The sequence below is a fragment of the Stenella coeruleoalba genome, assembly GCF_951394435.1.
Source record: "Stenella coeruleoalba genome assembly, chromosome: 10".
Taxonomy (NCBI): Eukaryota; Metazoa; Chordata; class Mammalia; order Artiodactyla; family Delphinidae; genus Stenella; species Stenella coeruleoalba.
The window spans coordinates 77,773,111-77,791,512 of NC_137156.1; the positions used below are offsets into that span (position 1 = coordinate 77,773,111).

General features: G+C 37.7%; 1 protein-coding gene across 3 annotated transcripts; it reads left to right on the plus strand.

Moving 5' to 3' along the window:
* The first annotated feature begins 325 nt into the window (after positions 1–325).
* Positions 326–16,996, plus strand: CEP15 (centrosomal protein 15). Of its 3 annotated transcripts, none has more exons than XM_079935477.1 (5): positions 326–976; positions 1,233–2,194; positions 3,605–3,728; positions 11,866–11,940; positions 14,106–16,996. In XM_079935477.1, exons 2-5 carry the CDS (start codon positions 2,142–2,144, stop codon positions 14,238–14,240), a joined length of 387 nt encoding a protein of 128 aa, XP_079791603.1. In that variant the 5' UTR covers positions 326–976; positions 1,233–2,141; the 3' UTR covers positions 14,241–16,996. The 3 variants fall into 3 exon arrangements, with proteins under 3 accessions (XP_079791603.1, XP_079791605.1, XP_079791604.1); XM_079935479.1 differs by having other exon boundaries at positions 2,110–2,194; XM_079935478.1 differs by having other exon boundaries at positions 2,113–2,194.
* Positions 16,997–18,402: the final 1,406 nt, after the last annotated feature.

The following is an 18,402-nucleotide window of genomic DNA, read 5'->3' on the forward strand; positions in this document are numbered from 1 at the left end:
CCCTGAAGCAGGAGCTAAGTTTTACGTAGATATTCTGGAAGGAAAAAAATTTAACACCTGGATTGGAGTCCTAGCTCTTTGCCCTTTACCAACTCAGTAAACTTCAGGAAGAAAACATTACCCCTCTTGAACCTCAACTTCTTCCTCTGTAACTCAGGATACTACCATGTAACTCACAAAGTTATTTCAAGGAGAGAAAAGGATGTTTAAGAATGCACTAAGGGATTATTCCCAAATGTTTGTCCTGAGGGCTGCAGGAATTCTTGTTGAGGCTCTGCTGGCTTCAAGCTACAACTTACGTAAATGACCAAGCTTGATTCCTCATCTGTCAAGTTAGGAGAATGGCATCCATCTCACCAGGCGTTGTGGGGATTCACTGCATGAGATCATCCACGCAAATACAACGACTGATACACAAATTCCTCAAGAAGTGAAAGATCAGCATGCTTGTTCCTATGGGGGCTGCCCTACAAGCAGGCAGAGCTCTGCTGCCGGGCTCAGCATCAGATGCCCACCGCGAAGCTCTTCCTTAGGCTCTTGTGGAATTGACTGTAAAGTCTCTGGACGACTCTGAAGTGTTTTTCCCCTTCCCCATTCTACTGTGATGTTCTGGCTTCTAAGACACCATTTTCACTCTCTGAAGTCTTTTCAACACATGCAGGTACCATTTTAAAAGCGCTTGAAATGGAGCTACCACCAAACGGATTTTCCATGGGGTTCCTGAAGTCCTCCGCCAACCTTCACTTCCTCAGAGAAGCGTCACTTCACTAGCCTTTGGTGAGGGACGCCCTCCTTTTATAAGGACGTGATGACATCACCTCGCGTCGCGTCGTGCTTGCGCAAAGATGGTGGCGTGGCCACGCCCAGGTCTGCACCGAGACCTAACGTCCACACAGTCGGCGGCGCCCTCCCGGAAGAGGTCAGTGTGGGGTTCGGAGAGTGAGTGAGTGAGGTCCTACAGCAGGACGGCCTGCGGGTGAGTGTCCCGAGTGTCCGAGTGTCCGAAGGACGGCTGCGCTCTGGTGGGGCGGATACTGTTAAGGGGGAAGAGGTAGGGTGATGAGGAAAGTTCCCGAGTCCTTCCAGTGTACGCGGAATTTGAGCGGTCCGTGGGCTGATGATTCCTAGAAGCAGCGGATCTTCGGTTCAAACGGCAGACGTTGTCTTGGGGTTAGTGTGAAGTGCTGATGGTGGTCGCAACAGAAAAGAAGTTACTTTGGACTCACTTCCAGGAATTTCCTTGACGCTGCATCCGAAACTGGGAAGAAGGCGGCGAGGATTGGCCTGCAGTGATTTCGTCGGAAAGTATCTGTAACTCGACCCCTTCCGGGCGAGCCTGTTAGTGATTGCTGTCCGCGGTGCTGAAAACAGAGCGGCGCCTTGAGGAGGAAACCCGTTGAGGGCAGGACGGTGTTTCTGTTTCCCTTGGCAGTGCTCAGTGTCGTAGGCTCCATGTGTGTGTGAAGGAAGGGCTCAGTTTTTTTTAAAAAAATCAGTGCTGGACACTCAGGCGGTGAGCAGACAACCAGTATTAACTAAATAAGATTTAGGAAAGCCAGTGCTTCATTCCAAGAAGGAATTTTCATTCCTGTTTTTTTATTACATCATTACAGCTCAAATTGCATTCTCCCTTTGGGCAGGCACCTTCAGCTCTTGCACCCAACCATATTTGCCTGCAGACTCAGTCTTCCAAGTAGTTCGCTAGACCTCTGTCTATATTGGCCCAGGCGCTTTCCTCTGTTGAATTTTACACAGTGGGGTTTTTTTTCTTTCTTTCTTTCTGTTGATTCAGTAGAATGTTTACTAGTCTTAGTACCAGCTGCTTGTTTGTTTTGAATTCTGATGAAGGTTAAAATGTGGGTAAAAAAAGAAGAGGGGAAATATGCTGCATTTACCTGTGTCACAGTGTTCTGGGATGCATCTGGCATATGGAAAACTATGTATCATGAGTAGAAGTGTTTTTAAGTGCATTCCTTTCATTTTATACATTATTATAGCTCAAGTTGTATTTTTCCCTTCTGAGAGAACCAGTGGATTGAAGTGCTGAATGATCAAATGTTGCAAAGCTGAGGACATGTGGTAGAAGTAACTTTAAATGTTATTACTTAGCAGAAAGCTTATAAAGGCAGCTTTGATTAAAGATGACGTCCCTGTTTGCTCAAGAAATTCGCCTTTCTAAAAGACATGAAGACATGTAAGTTTTTTAAAAAGGCTAATCTCAATGTACAAACTGTCCTGGCTTTATTAGTGAAACCGTGTGCATAGGAAGACTTAAAAATCTGTAAGTGTGTCATTTTAATTTTCTGACACTTGAGAGATTTTGGTATTAAGGCATGTCATTATCCCTCTAGAATAATAAAGATTAAAAGGTCTAATTGTGTTTTCTGTCTTCTTAATTCTTGTTACTAATATCTAGATAAATTCATTCTCCCTCTAAGCTTTCTATACTCCACATTGGTATTTAATGAACTTCTCTAAACTTCTTACCAAGGGCTGGCTCTCATGGGGGTGTGACTGTGTAGTCACAGGCCCTGCACTTGATGCTCTAACTTCACTATCTTGAAATCCTCAGTAATTTTTTTTTTAACAAGGGACCCCAAATAATTTTTTGCCAAGGAGAAAAATTTTCATTTCGCACTGGGCCCTGCAAATTATATGGCCAGTCCTGCACTTATATTTAGTATTAACCCTTCTCTAACCTCTGTATTGTGGGCTCTCATGTTTTCCTTTAATTACCAGGCTCTCTACCGTGGCCTCCTAAGGTATTTTTCTTACAAAAATTACTGTTCAGAGACCTGGGGTTTTAGTTCTACCCTCAAGAACAGCCCTATGCAACACAGTGTTTCTTGAAAATCTCAACTATTTGGGAAATGGTTACACTGTTAGGTGTACCATTTGTGTATTTTTTTCTCATCTGATCATTTAATAAGACCAAAATCTTGTAAAAATGAGCATATAACCAGGGAGAAACTTTTAAAGTCCTCTATATATATAACAAAGTAGTTTGATAATTTACTTACACCTTTCTACATCTTTCTTCAATTACTGTTTTACCTTGTTGTGAGTATGCACGTGTAAACACAGCCTCTCACTCATATACGGAACCATCATCTTTCTCTTGGAAAAAGAGGAAAAAAATATTTTTATTGCTTCTTCAAACATATGGAAGTTTAGCACAATTCTAAATGTGTAACATAAGATTCAGGGGTACTGAAGTGTTAAGCAGAAGGTTTCGTATAGCAAGTTATATCAACGTATGTGTGGGGAGGTATATATAAGTATGTGTACAAAGGGATATGTATTACAGTTTGCATTTTCACTAAATATTTTTCAACACTCTACAATAATTTCAAAAGACCAGAGAGGTTACAAAAACAGAAACATGTACTTATAGCATACATATGAAAATAAAAATAATTTTACCAAGACTTAAGACGTACTGAACTACCTAAGGTTTTCATTGTCTTATTAATTGACATAGTAATTGGCTTTCAAAACAGGTTGAACTTGAAGGGAGGTGCAATTAAAAATGAGTTATTTATCAGTGTATTGGTCAAGCAATAAAATGTTTCTTTAAACTTTATATAATCTTCATTTTCTCTAGAGTATCACAAAGATTAATGTTACTTCAACAAATGGAGAATAAACTTGGAGATCAAAACAAGGAGAAGACCCCTCAGATGCAAACAGCTGAGACTGCTTTACAAAGGAACCTTAGTCTTTTAAAGGTAAGATTCTCTGAATTAAATATATTTTCCCCATGTTGCAAAAACATTTTAGGTCAACTTCATAACTTTGATTTTTGTAATTTCTTCGTTTTGAGTTACAGAAAGAATTAATGAGGTACTGTCTATTTTTTAAACCCATGTTAATTGGACCAGAAGCACGGATCCTCATTTTTTAAAATGAAAATACTTGAAGTTTGCTTAGGCTAAGGAAAAATCAGTCACCACAGGAAGAATTTTAAGGTCACCTTTGTGCAAGAATAAATACAAGACATAGCTTCTATCTTCCATCTTCTTTTATTCGTAGGGAGATCCTGAAACACGATAAAGCACCTATCATGTATTTAAAACAATTTGATTTTGCCCTACTGGGGCCACAGTCAACACACAGAATTCATATCTAAGATAACAGATTTCCCTGATCTTTTTTGATGGTGATGGAGGAGGTGGTCAAAGTATGTGATTGCGCAAGGCCTCACCATTTGGCCAGTGTGCCCATTTGGAGTAAAATCATATGTGTAACATTTTTGGCTGCTTGCTGTACTTTGCTTCCAGAATTGTATGGCTTCATCCATAATTAAAACCCTAAAGTTTGCTTCCATTCAAGCTTCCAAGAGATCCTATGACTAAAACATTTGGTAGTAAGGCTATATTATTTAAGTTATAAAGCAGTGTTTTCAGTTTTTTATTGTTAAATATTTTCATCGATAGGCATGATGTAGTTCTCTTCTGTCCTCACTAGAGGATAAAGGAAGAGGAAAATTCAGTTATCTTCTCAGCTTCTGGCAGTTTGATCCACAGTAATTTAAGTCACAGCCATAGTGCTACCAAAGCATTCTATATTGCCATATGTCTTACTTGCCCAATGGTGTTTGCAATATTTATTTTTAAGTGGAAATATATAGGGTAATCTAGAATTTGCACGGAAAAGTCAGAAAATCTAAATTGGAAGTCTTGAAGGCTTGTTTGCTACTTATTACAGCAAGTACAGGTAATATTAAGTGTCTTCCTTTTAATGAGAAAGTATTTGATGAATGCCCAGAGGGTCCTTACTATTGAGCTAGTTCTGGGCAGAAAGTGAGGATAATAAAATAAGTATAAGTTAGAGTTCTTTAGATCAAGTAGCTTACAGGCTCAGTTGATGACATAAGGTTGTCACACACAAAATAGAGACCTTGTATGATCAAACATTAATTAAATTATGTGGAATACTCAGCACTTTAGGAGTAAGTGTAAAAACTCTTTGAAAGCTAGAATATGCTATGAGGTCTCAGAGAGGAAGCTAAGCTGGAGCTGCATTTCAGTAGGCAGATGGGAAGGCATGCCATTGAATTTTTAAGGAAGATTCAAGACCAGAAGAAGAACGAATGGCCTTACTAATAATGTTCATGGGATCCTAAGCTAACTAGCTTGGAAAGTCACAGGAAACAAGGCTGAATATGTATTCTGAGACCAGATGAAGAAGTTGAGACTTGGTATGTAGAGATAATATAATATTGAAAGTGAGCCAAAAAAAAAAAAAAAGAGAGAGAGAGAGAGACTTATATAAGAAACATATGAATGGGTCTTTAAGAAAGAGTCATTTGCTATTTAGATGCAAAATGATTTCAATAATGGAGAGATTGAATTTAAGGAAGGTAGCTCCTTGTCATATCTAGAAGGAAGATAATGAACCTAGTTTCATAGTCATTAGAAACCAGTTTGGTATGGTGTTCTTTCCCTGAATTATCAAAGTAATATATTCTCACTATAAAAAAACTTGAAAGAGCAAAGATGAAAAAGAATACCTTCTATATCATCTGCCCATTTAGAAATTAGAATATTTTTCTGTATTTCCTTTCAATCTTTTTATAAACATTTTTCAACTATCTCTTACATCCCAGATACAGTGCTTGCTGTTAGAGACGCAGTTTTTCCCCGTTTTTCTTTTAAACATACTTTGAATAACTGGATATCCAATTTTTTGTCCTTCTTTCCCGCATATTATTTTCTTTAACTTTGGGTATAATCTTAGTGGCTCTCTCATAGAAGTTATCGTGCCAGTACACAATTTGAGTTGGGAGAGACTTTAAAAAGCATATAGCTTAGATTCTTATCTAAAGGTCTTTTTTTTTTAAGCATAAAAACTTTTCCCAAAGATATAAAATAGATAAAAGTGGACCTGCTTTGGCCCAAAGCCCTATACATTCAGCCCTTTCTTGCCTGCACTGCTGTGGCTCTAAGGAACTGTGAAAACCAATGATCTGGGCTAATCCCTTAATTTAGAGATGAGGAAACCATAAGGTAACTACTCCTAATACCCCTTTGTCAAGAACAGGTTAAGTTATAGCAGGATACGTACTTAAGTACGGAGTGCACTTGAAAATGGTACCATTAAAGCCTGGCAGCATTCCTGTAAGATAGTAACAAAATAGGGATGACTGTATCACCGTCCATTATTTGACCTTACTTACATGTTCTGAACAATATCATAAACACTGAAAGGGCGTGAGCTTTAACTTTCAGAAAGAAAGATATAACACTAGCATCTTTCAATGATGTAGTTTTATACTTAGAGAAGCCAAAGTTGTTTCAAAACTGGTACGAGTTGAGTAAAATTAATGGATAAAATGTAAACATAAAAAACAACAGCAATCCTATATATATACAGCTGGAAAATAGACACCACATTCATATTAGCAATAAAACTATAAAATATATAATTGGGAATGCTTTTAACAAGGGATCTGCATGAATGGTATTAAGATAATTATTACACTTCAGTGGGAGCTGTAAGAGAAAATTTAAATGGAGACATACGCCTTAATCCTGCCTGGGAAGACTATTATTTTTCTAAGTCAGTTGTCACAAAGTTATTTTTATATTTAATAAAATCCCAACAAAAATTTCTCTAATTGCACTTGAAAAAATAAATTAGCAAAAATATCAAAGCATGATTTTAAAAGGGGAGCAATAAGAAAGAGACTAATTCCATCAAACATATTAGTAAAAGAATGAATAGGAGTCTAAGCAGTAAAGAAAACTCACAGTGAAGGTTTAGTCAGTAAATATAGAAGGTAGCGGCCTTTGAAAACAGGCTCAGGGATTTTTTCAATTAGTATTAATACAATGAAATTTAGCAAAATCATAATGGATTTGAAAGCCAGAGAGTGACACTTATACCATCACGCACACTGGAAGCGTGTTTTTTAATTGCTATAAAAATTTCACACCTGTGTAAAAGAAGGAATAGAATAATGTATTTCCATGCACTTATCACCCAGATTCAATCATTATCGGAACACAGCTAGCCTTGTTTTGTCTATACTCCTCACTCCCACCCCTTAAGATCATTTTGAAGCTAATCCTCAGACATTGCATTGTTTCATCTGTAAATATTTCAGTATATCTCTTTTTTTTTTTTTTTTTTTGGCTGCATTGGGTCTTCGTGGCTGCATGCAGGCCTTCTCTAGTTGCAGCGAGCGGGGGCTGCTCTTCATTGCGGTGGCTTCTCTTGTTGAGCAGCACGGGCTCTAGGCTCACGGGCTTCAGTAGTTGCAGCATGCGGGCTCAGTATTTGTGGCTCACGGGCTCTAGAATGCAGGCTCAGTAGTTGTGGCGCATGGGCTTAGATGCTCTGCGGCATGTGGGATCTTCCCGCACCAGGGCTCAAACCCATGTCCCCTGCACTGGCAGGCAGATTCTTAACCACTGCACCACCAGGGAAGTCCCTCAGTATATCTCTTTCTATATTTCAATATTTATCACTAAAAGATCAGCACTATTTTAAGCAAAATCAAAGTATCAGTATCAACCTAAGAAATTAACAATAAATCCTCAAATATCCAATCAGGTTCCAAATAAAATCCAATTTGTAATTGATACATCTCCTAAATTTCTAAAAGTACTCCCTGCCCGTTTTTTCCCCCCTTTTCATATATTTGTTAAAGGAACTGGGTCATTTGTCCTGTCGAGTTTCTAGATATTGCTAATTCTATCACTGAGGTACCCATTTAACACGTTCCTCTCTTCCCCCTCATTCCTATAATTGACAGATCTAAGTTGTGCTGTGCAACAGAAATATAATTCATGCCACATATGTAATTTTAAATTTCCTAGGAACCATTTTTAATAACGTCAACCTAAACAGATTACGTATTATTAAAATTTCAAACAAAATATTTGAAATGTAACTGCTATTAAAGGTTAGTAAATATTTTATATTCTTTTTTCTTACTAGACCTTCAAAATTCAGTGTGTATTGTGTGCCTACAGCACATCTTAAGTCAGACTTGTACATTTCGAGGGCTCAGCAGCCACATCAGGCTAAGGAATACTCCACTATCAGTGCAGATTACAGAGGCCTGATCAGACTGAAGGTCGATGTTTTGGGGAAGAACACTCCTGTAATGCCAGGCTCTCTCTCTCGTTTTGGAATGTTAGTTGTTGATGATCATTGCCTAAGTATATTCATTAGGGGTTGCAAAAAGCAATATTCAATTATTTTATTCCTTCTCATTCAACTGCTAATTATTTATATTGATAAACTTCCCTTCATCAATTATTTGGTTACACTGAGGTATATTTCACAGAGGAAAAAGCATGATGAATGCTTGATTCTATTTAGTTTTCAAAATAATAGGTTGGTTCTCTAGTATCTTCCAAAAGTGACCAATTAGGTGTTGTTGGTTTTGGTTGCTTTTTTGTTTGTTTTTGAGCTGTCTGGGATTTGAAATTTTTCAATCCATTTCCATTTTTATTCCTACTTATTCTCAACTTGTCCCAATTTTACCAAGTGAGAACCTTGTCAGATTAGCTCCTGAGTGCTTCTGATGGCATCTTAACAGTCTGACAGTTTCCTTCCTTTCTGGTCTGATGCAATCTTCCAGGCTCATCATGTGCATTTGCTGCTTAGACCTGGAGTTGGCCATTGTTCCAAGGAGCCCTGGATCCTTTTGGTAGGAAATATGTTCAGAGCCCTCTATCTGGGCACTAGTGGGGTTTATTGCAACTTTTTTTTTTTAAGATAAAATACATCAGGAGCTCATATCAGAAATTCCAGAATTCCAGTTTGCAAGACTTTTAACTTAAAAACTCATGGATCTTGTACCTCTAACTTCTTTTCCTCAAACCAAAAATCTGTTCCCAAAGAATTTTCCAATACCAATGTATCCTGTGATACAGACAGCACTGTCACCACCCATGTGATTACTGAGAATGGTTTTCAGTAACATCCTTTTTACAATCCTTTTTGTCATTAGGGTGTATCTCACTAGGGATGCTCAGTCAGATACTGTGTTCTAACACCACTTGATGTAATTCTTCTCCATGTGGTTATGCCACCACTAGATAGCAGTTACGTTTGCTTCATTTTATGTTCAAATTTGTAGGGATTGCTTTTTCATTTGTTCTCTAAGTATATAAAATTTTAAATGGTCTAGTGACAAATCTATACAACAAGGCAACAAGGTACAGGTAAAGCTGGCCAACTAGCCTTTCTTCCTGTCCTCTTTTTTCCTTTTCTCCCCCTACCCCCTTGGGTGCTTTGTAAAAAAAATTTTTTTTTAAGTTTTTGGTTTATACTCAGGAAACTTTGATACCTCAGTCTGTATTTATTTAATGAATATTTAAGTACCTAGTACATACCCTGCCCTTTGTTAGATTCTCAGATTCTTAAAGGTTGTATGAGACACAGCCCTTACCTTCGGGCAGCATATACTGTAAAGGAAGGTTCTTATATGGAAGTATTAAGATTTAACTTGCTATAGAAGGCTGGGGTCAAACTGCCAAGATTTGGGGTCAGGCTAAGGAAGGCATGTTTGATCCTCTGTGTTGTGAGTACCAATTTTTTTTTTTTTTTAATCTAGGGGATGACATATTTAAGGTACTTTTTAGCAAAACTAATCAGTTCCATGTTAGGTACGGATTGAACTAAAGTGAGATATGGCCTAGGCATGAGTACAAGTAAGTATGAAGTATTTGTTGAATGAAACAGCATTGAGAATGACATGGAAGAGCTCGAGGAGACATCCTGATGGAACAATACAGGGAACTTTGAATTTTTCAATGGCAGGAATAAGAACAGTTGGAGTTCGAGGATACTGCATAGGTATCTGAGTGGGTAGAATTCCCACTATTATACATTCAGTACATTCAGTGGAAAAAGATGAGTTTAGTTTTATCAGGTTGAGAAATAAGGGCTAGGAAGAAAAGTTAGCCATCCCTCCTCAGTAATAATTAAAGCTAGATCAGCGACAGTCTTGGAGAGAGGAAACTTAAAAAGATGGGGACAGATGTCACAAATCTTAAGAAAGCCCACCCTGAGGACTAAACCAGAGAAAAAGGAGCCAGCTGAGGAGAAGGAGTCCGAGAGGTAAGCGAAACACCTAAGAAAGTGAAATATGACTTAAGCTAAGGAAGAAGTTCTCCGGAGGGGTAATAATCCCTTGTTGAAATGCTGCAGAGGGGACAGTTAGGTGAGGCTGACTTAGGCCTGCTTTTCCAGGCCTCACGTCCCTCCTCCTAAACTCATCTCCTGCTCTTTGTGTTGCAGATCTGCTCTTCTCTATGAGATATTCAGTATCCTTATTTTCTGATCTTTAAGAACAATGTTTAATCTTGCCTATAGGTGCTAGTGGCACCCAGATCTCCCAGTAAAGATAACTTTGTAACTGTTCTTAGAATAATGGTAAAATTGGGGTTCTGATTTTTATTGTTTGATTTCTAGAAGTAAAAAGTGGTTCTTCCAGGACCTTCTTAAATTTCAATGTAATCAGAAGACTTGGTCTCCCATGTCTGTTGTATCATCGGCATCAAGAGCTCTTTAAGCCTGAGTCTTGGCCGTGAACTTCTGGTATGGGAGAGACATGCTTATAGATGGGCATTTTATCCCTAAATTGTTGCCTTTCCCCTTCAAATCACCTTCCTCTAGACAGCAGGTGCATTACTGGTTGTGCAACTTTGGGGAGTCCCTTTAGGGAGTTTCCTGTTTTTCCCTTTTCCATTTCACACCCATTCCTTGCTCCCGCCGCTGCCATCTGCTATCTCTTTTCTCCTGTTCAGCGTTGGCTTCTTCACACCCCACTCCCACGCCCTTTTCCATCGCTCTCCTTCTGTCCAACAGCCCTGTACTTAGATCACTCCAGTGCTTGTACATGGAGCAGAGAACTTTCTCTCTTCTCTCGACTCACTAAGCTCAAAGGAGAGACAAAATTCACATGGCCTTCAACCAACACCCTGGAAACTTGACAAACCTAAGGAAGCACAAGGCAACACAGGTGCTGATTTGGGGAGTATTTATTTAACAGGGCTCGAATATTTCTGTTAACAACTTGCAAAGTCTTACATTTCTGGGTGTGAACTTTATGTACAGATCTAGATAAAATCTTTACTGACGTATGAATCAACCTTAAGTACACTTGTGTTTCTACAAACGTAAGAGAAAACACAAACATCTACAAGTTCAACTACAAAGTACTGCACGATACTTGAATGCCATCAGCTGAAGGATGTATCAATACTACCTAGCAATAAAACTTGCCTTTGAGATTAGCTTAGCAATCTGATACTAAAAATCTAGATAGCGTAGTGAAAGGTTCTTGTTGCAAAGTACTCAGGTACCTCATGGACCTTTTCAATATGGGAAGTATTTGCCTAAGTATAAAATTAAAAAATGGAATATTGAACAAATGTAATGTGTGTCATTCATATACCATTTGCATTATCTGGGCAGACTAGAACTCTTTGAAGGTCAGCCTAGCATGGGTCCGAGTATCTGATTGTTTTTCGTATCGGAATATTTGACTATTTTATCCATCTGGCTGTTTTTAAAGGATTTTAAAGCTAAGTTAGTACTCTGAGCAGTTTAGAGGAAGTTCTTTTTCCAAGAATTATTGGCATTTCCTAGCTACTTAAAATGAAAAAGGCAGAACTTAGAAGTACCACCCCCATCCCTGCCTTTTATTTTAAAATAAGAAACCCTGCATCCTCTCTTTGAAACCGGTTAATTAAGCAGTGATCTGTCAGTGCCTGTCCATCAGTTCAAACTGTATATCCAGAGGAGAGTTGAAGCGAGAGATCTGGGATACAGATATTGCTATTACAGGTGCCATTTGTGTGTGTGGTTTAAATACATTTTGTTTTGAAAATGCTTCTGTTACAGGATATAGAAGCGGCAGAGAAGTCTCTACAGACCCAGAATCATCCAGTTCCACCGCCTGAGGTGGCTTCTCTTGAGGTGAGAATCTTAAGGAACAAATGTGAAAGAAGAGACCCTCAAAAAAAAAAAAAAAAGAAGAGAGGCTCTTCAGTTAGTAGTGCATTGTAAGTGGCTGTGTATGTATATATCCCAGATTCCTTCATTCAGTAAAATAAATGAGATGTGTCTCACTGATCTCTCTATGTCCACAGTGCCATGCTTTGTATGTAGTGGGTAATCTGTAAGTATCTGGGTTTTAAAAAAATTTTACATCAAGTGAAAATTTTATCAAGACCTTGTGTCTTTTCACCGAGTCACTTAGAAACAACTCTTGTTAAATCCTAACAGACAATATGCACGAAACCTTAAGATGACAGCCTAACCAAAATGCTTTTCCTGTTGGCTGATGTTAGAAGTAGCAGCTCAGTCTCTTCACCAAAAATGCAACCAACGCTATTTAAATGCATATTATCATGCAGTATAGCGTGGCTTTTGTCTGTTTGATTTTGCTCAGTTCAAGAACAGATTGGGAAGATGGTTGGCAAAAATAAACCGTATTTGGTATATGAATGTATGTGTGCTGAAAGGGAATTTGCTACATATAGAATAGTTTGATTTTATATTTTTAATGACCTTTTTTCAATACAGTTTTTGTTTGCTTCCTAACCAGTGATGTGAATAGACTCAAAAATTAAAGGCTGAGAATTTGCCCTGCAATTTTCTGTGTCATCTAGAGTAATAAGGAAAGGCAGTGATCAAGGATAGAAAGAACTCCCGTTCAAAGTTGCGCCTTGGCCATGTCTTTTTCTTTGTTGAATTTTCCAATACCTTACTCTGGCCCGTACAGGGCCCACACAATAGGGGTTAATCCAGCCGTGAATGGCGGAGAAACACCCAACCACAGGCCTTGGTTGGTATTTTTCTTAGCTAGTCTCGCACAGCAGGATGACCTTTATTTTAAGTATGTCAGGCTACTTCTCAGACCACATGCATAGATGCATAGATACATGGAACCCCTCATCATTTTCAGCTTTCAGAGCCCTCATACTTTTTTTTTTTAATAATAGCATCTTATTTTTTTTTTTTATGTTTTAATTTTTACTTTTTGGCTGCACCAGGCAGCTTGTGGGATCTTAGTCCCCTGACCAGGGATCGAACCCGAGCCCACCGCAGTGGCAGTGCTGAGTCCTAATCGCTTGACTGGCGGGGAATTGCCCCCACCCCCTACCTTTTTAATGCTCAGTGTGAATAATTATGGCTCCCCAATGCTATCTAACTCTTTGACTGATTCTGAAAATGAGCTGGATAGTGAAGATCTCATATCAAATGCCCTCCTGTGACACAGAGCTTCTGGCATCTGACTTTTCTCTGGCCTCCTTAGGGCACTCAGCCAGGAAACCATGCAAGCGTGTAGATGCCGTACAGCAATGCAGTGTGAGCTTCTACAGCTTACAGACTGCTATGGTCAGTCTAGGAACACAGTGTCTCAACTTCCAAGTTACTTGAATTAAAAATAGCTAGATGAAAAAAAAATAGCTAGATGATGTTGATATTATTGTTATTATCCAAAAAAATGTGGGAAGAAGTTACAGTTTGCCATATCAGGTGCTCTTCTAAAAGATATAGCGGGTGCATAATTTTGCGGATGCATAACTTTAAATGTTTTTCCCCCCTACAATTAAGGGGTCAGTTCACCTGAGTCCTCTAGCATGCCCCTTATATTTCAGGTGCTGATCTCATCCAGGTCACATCTTTTTCTGTTAGTTCTAAAGCAGTTGTTCGTGTTGAATCATTTCATTGTGATAATTTTAGTATGGGCGATCATTTAGTATGGGATTGGGAACAGTAAACAAAAACTTTTAATGATTGTGTAGCCATAAATGATACTACTGGTAATAATCACAAGATTGGCCACAAGAGGGCGTGTAAAATCACAATAAAATTGTAAAACCTGTAATTCTGCCAGGCTCTAGTTTTACTGAGAAATTTGAAAATTAACACTAGTAAGTAGCCAGATTTTTTTCTAAAATTAACATAAAATATTCTGTAGAGGAAGTGCATTCTACGTATATGTGTGAGTGTGTGTGTGTGTGTGTGTATACGCACACACACACTTAAGTGAATAAACATTTAGACTATTATGAAGAGCCAAGTTCAATTGCTTGATATGCTTTTTTACTTTTGGATGTTGGTTTTTTTTCCAGACTCTTTACTGGGCATCAGTAGAAGAATATATTCCCAAATGGGAACAGTTTCTTTTAGGAAGAGCACCATATCCTATTGGTGTTGAAAATCCAAATGAAGCAGAAGATACCATTCAAAAGGAGGTGCAGCAATAGCTTCTTCACATACTGTTTGAAAAACCTATTTAGGAAAGCTGAGTGTTAAAGAATATGCAGATCACTGCAGGAACTTCAGGAATCAGACATGTTCACATTGTCTCATTACTTCCTCAATGACAGTGAAGATTTGAGAATCTACTTGGAACTTTCAGGCCATCACTGGGAGACCTACTACTCTTTCAGTGTCATGAATTTGCTTTCTACCAAACCCATGGAAGTGTTAAAAGCTGATACTGAAAGGTGGACTGTTGATTAAATAAGCTGCTGAATGAGTGTTGTGTGCTGTTAAAAAAAAAAAAAAAAAAAAAGTCATTTACTGTCACTATCACCTAAACAGTGAATACCAGTAGTTCTGATTTTACATCTTCTATAATCTTTACTTTTCAGTTATTTTGTTATGGGGATAAGGCTCAGGATCCAAGTGGTTGTTTGCTCACTCTTTTAGCTTTTTAACAAATGAAAAGACAGTGACAATCGCTTAGTATAATAATATTGATCAGGAAATAGATTCATAGGATTTTGTCCCTCATAGATCACTGGACCTGTAAAAATTCTCGAAGCAAGAACTAAACTACCAAGCATTCAATAAGTAGCCAGTTTCAGGAGGGCTCAGACTGGGTTCTGAAAAAGGACACCTATTAGAGTTGGGAATGGTCGCTGGATTTTGACCTGGTTATTTAAAGATTGCCAACCCTGTGAACACAAGTAACACTTCTCTCATCTTTTCATCTTTAAATCTATCCTTCCCTGTCCCTTCTATTTTCTTTATTTCTCAAACAACTGTCAGTCAGAAACTTTTGGGTCACAACCCTCAATAGCTTTGGGATTCCTCAATCCACCACTGCTGGAGTGCTCAAAAAAAAAAAATTCTGATTTTTCTAATTATAAAAGCAGCTCCTGCTTAGGAGTCCACATCACAATGAAAGATTTTCAATTTTAAACTGGTTTGTGGTTTTATAAGACGACAATAGGACAAGCTAAAAAAAAAAAGTCCATTGTGCTGATAAGTTCCTTTAAACTACCATCTTGGAAATATCCTGTTGAGTGGGTGTTGGTGTGGGTAACAATAATGTTGTTTTCATAGCATGTGCTGGCAGATGAGCACACTTCTCTACAGTGTTAACAGTTGTAATTAAGGAATAAACAGCACAGAGTGTCAGTCCGATGACAATTTCATCTATAGTGTCACAATACAAAATGTCACAAAATATTAGAACTGTTATATAACTATAAAAAGGATTGGCTTAAAAGCCAAAAGCGCTTTAAAAAGGAAGACAGAGAAAGAAAGAAAAAAGAAAACTGGCATAGGGACCAAAACCGTTTTATACCTTCTCAAGACTGTTCTGTCACGAAAATAAATTGATATATTTTTTTTTTTTTCCTGTTACATTACAGTTTGGTTTCTAGCCATCCAGTTGATTTAGCAGGAGAATGCAGGGCTTTTTAGCAGCTTTGAATTGGTAAACAGATTTAGATGTAGTAGAGAGAACATGAGGAAGTTTTTTTTTTTTTTTTTAACATCCAATCTTTCCCAGCATATGCACATAAGAAGGTGAATGAAGCGATGTGAAACTTATTTCTCTTTAGTCAAGTGAAAAAAAGGCTAAACATTTGTTGAGATGGTAAAATATTGTGTCAAGCAAGTAGGCATATTCCAAAATTAAACAGTGGTTGATACATGAGCCGTCCTCAAATATTTGAGCATTACGCTTCCTTTGAGTTCTGTAAATTAAAGCACCAGTAGGTTAGATTAAAATACAAAATGAATAGCAATTTAACCATCTCAGGAAAGGTTCAGGTTTTTTTCTCCCCTAAATTGACTAACTTGCTAAATCTTATTTTTTTTTAAACCCTTAAGTTTAATGTAACCTGGCTTATGATTTAGGGCAGAAGGGAAGCTATTTCTAGGCTTCAGTGGTACCATTTCCCCCATTTCTAGTTAGTACCTCAAAAACTCCCAGAGGGGACTTTATTCCTGGCCCACCCAGAGTTTTCCCCCAGCCCCCTTCTTGTAGAATGGAACAGATTGCACCACATGGTGTATGTTTAAAGAAAAAAACAATCCCGAAGAGACCTAGATACCCCATTGAAGGGCATTATATTCCTCATGGCAAATTAGCCTTACGTAGGAATTTCCAAATATTGTTTTCTGTAAGGAGGAGAGAAATACAGTATCTAATGTACATTTTGTACATAATTAGTAGGAATCAGACAACGAGAAAGAAATGTCATCTACTGAGACTTTTTCCTCCCTATTCAGTGCCCTTACCATACACTACATTGTACCCACTAATCTTTATGAAAACTATGAATTTGTTTTTTGTTTTTTTTTTTTTTTAGAATAACGGGGTTTTCAAAATAAACCCTGTTCCAAGAATTTTTCATAGCCTTTCTTGGATTGTTACAAATGCATACATATTCAAAGATCATTTTCTGCTGAACACTTCTTGTGTATGATATTGAGTATTATTAAACCATAAAATGCTAAAGTTCAGAAGGAGCTGCAGTTTTTCTCTGAACTTCAAAAAATTAATTTTACTAAGTACTCAGGAAAAAGCCCAATACTCTTGAAACCAGACATCTGGTCTTTCCCATGCGTAGGGAGCAGTGTGAATGGAAGTGATGTCAAACGGACAGTTTTTCTCTGCCTTATGTATAAGGTGTTTTAACTTGCTAGCTTAAGACTTAGTTGAGAATTAAAATGATCTTTAACTGTATTTACCACTTTGTCTTCTCTGCCTCATCCTCCCTTTTCTATTAAAAAAAGAGAAGGATGTATTGGGTATATTTATTCTAGATTCAAAATTAAACTTATTTGGAGGCTATTTTGTCAGTTAGGAGACAACTGGAAACACTGGGAGTAGAGTGGGGAAGGGGTATGTGAAAAACCAGGGTATGCAATCACCAGTTTCAGGCAGGAGAAAGATACTGAGCTTTAAACCCAGTGTAAGGTTTTACTGTGTAAAATTTAATGCACAAGGCCATGAATTTGGCTTTATCTACAAAATACATTCTTTTCCTTCCTTAGTCTATTGTCTTTTTATTCTAAGCCAATTCACATCATTTCATTTTTTTTAAGAAAGTCTCTTGTTTAAAACTAAAGTTTTAAATCTCCCTGAAGAGTTTTTTCCCCTTTTCAAGAATTGCCCAAACATAATACCTACATGGCTTAAAACACCCTTCACTGCAGTAGTCTATTTTGACCTCTTCCACTTTAATTAGGATAGTAAGTTAATTTTTTAAAGAGTTGCTGACCAAAATCTATTCTTCAGAGAAGGTAGTAACTAGATGGTGAATTCAAACAGTTAAATAAAGTCTATGAAAAATATGGAGAAAGGGAAAGGGAGAGAAATTAGTTTGAGAAAACTTTAAGATGGAATAAGAAAGTGTCTCTCTCTCTCTGGTGGTGTTTTTGTTTGTTTCCCATATAATTCAGAAGTTAATTTGTCTACGTAGGAAATTTAATTCTCTATTGCTAATAAGAGAATGCTTAGAGTTTTCTGGGACAAACATGAGCACATGTCAAACTTCAGCAATTAACGACAGGATTGATTTGTGGATTTGACACCTGGCATTGTGATCCCGCTTTCTAACTGGAACTGAGATTATATCCTTACTAAAATCCAAGACAAGGAAAATGAGTCCAACAAAGACAGAGGCTAAAAAACTGCTTCCGGACATCATCTTACTTCTCAGAGTCAGGTTTCCTTGCTTACAAGAGAAAGGATTGGGTCCCCTACATTGTAATAATGTTTTGAAGTCCTTGCTATCTTAAAAACCCTAATTTGTGTCTCAGACAAAGACAGAGACTGCTAAAGTAGTAGCCTGACCACAGTACAAATCAATAAATAGTTGCACAGAAGGGACAATGAAGTGTTATTTTAGAAAATAGGGATGATTTAGTTTGTTTCTCTCATTTTGATGATAACTGGCCCATTTAAGCTCCGCTGTTATAGTCAAAGGATTTTTTATTACTCCTTAATAAGTCTAGGTTATCAATGCAGAAATTTTTCTGATGTTTTACACAATACCACTTTAGAGACAATACAGTCAAATTAGAAGGAGACAAATTTCCGTTTATAATTTTGTCTATAGTCTATCTCTGCCTTCTTTCACCTCCCAATACAATATCATTATTTTTTATACCTTGTCTCCGTCC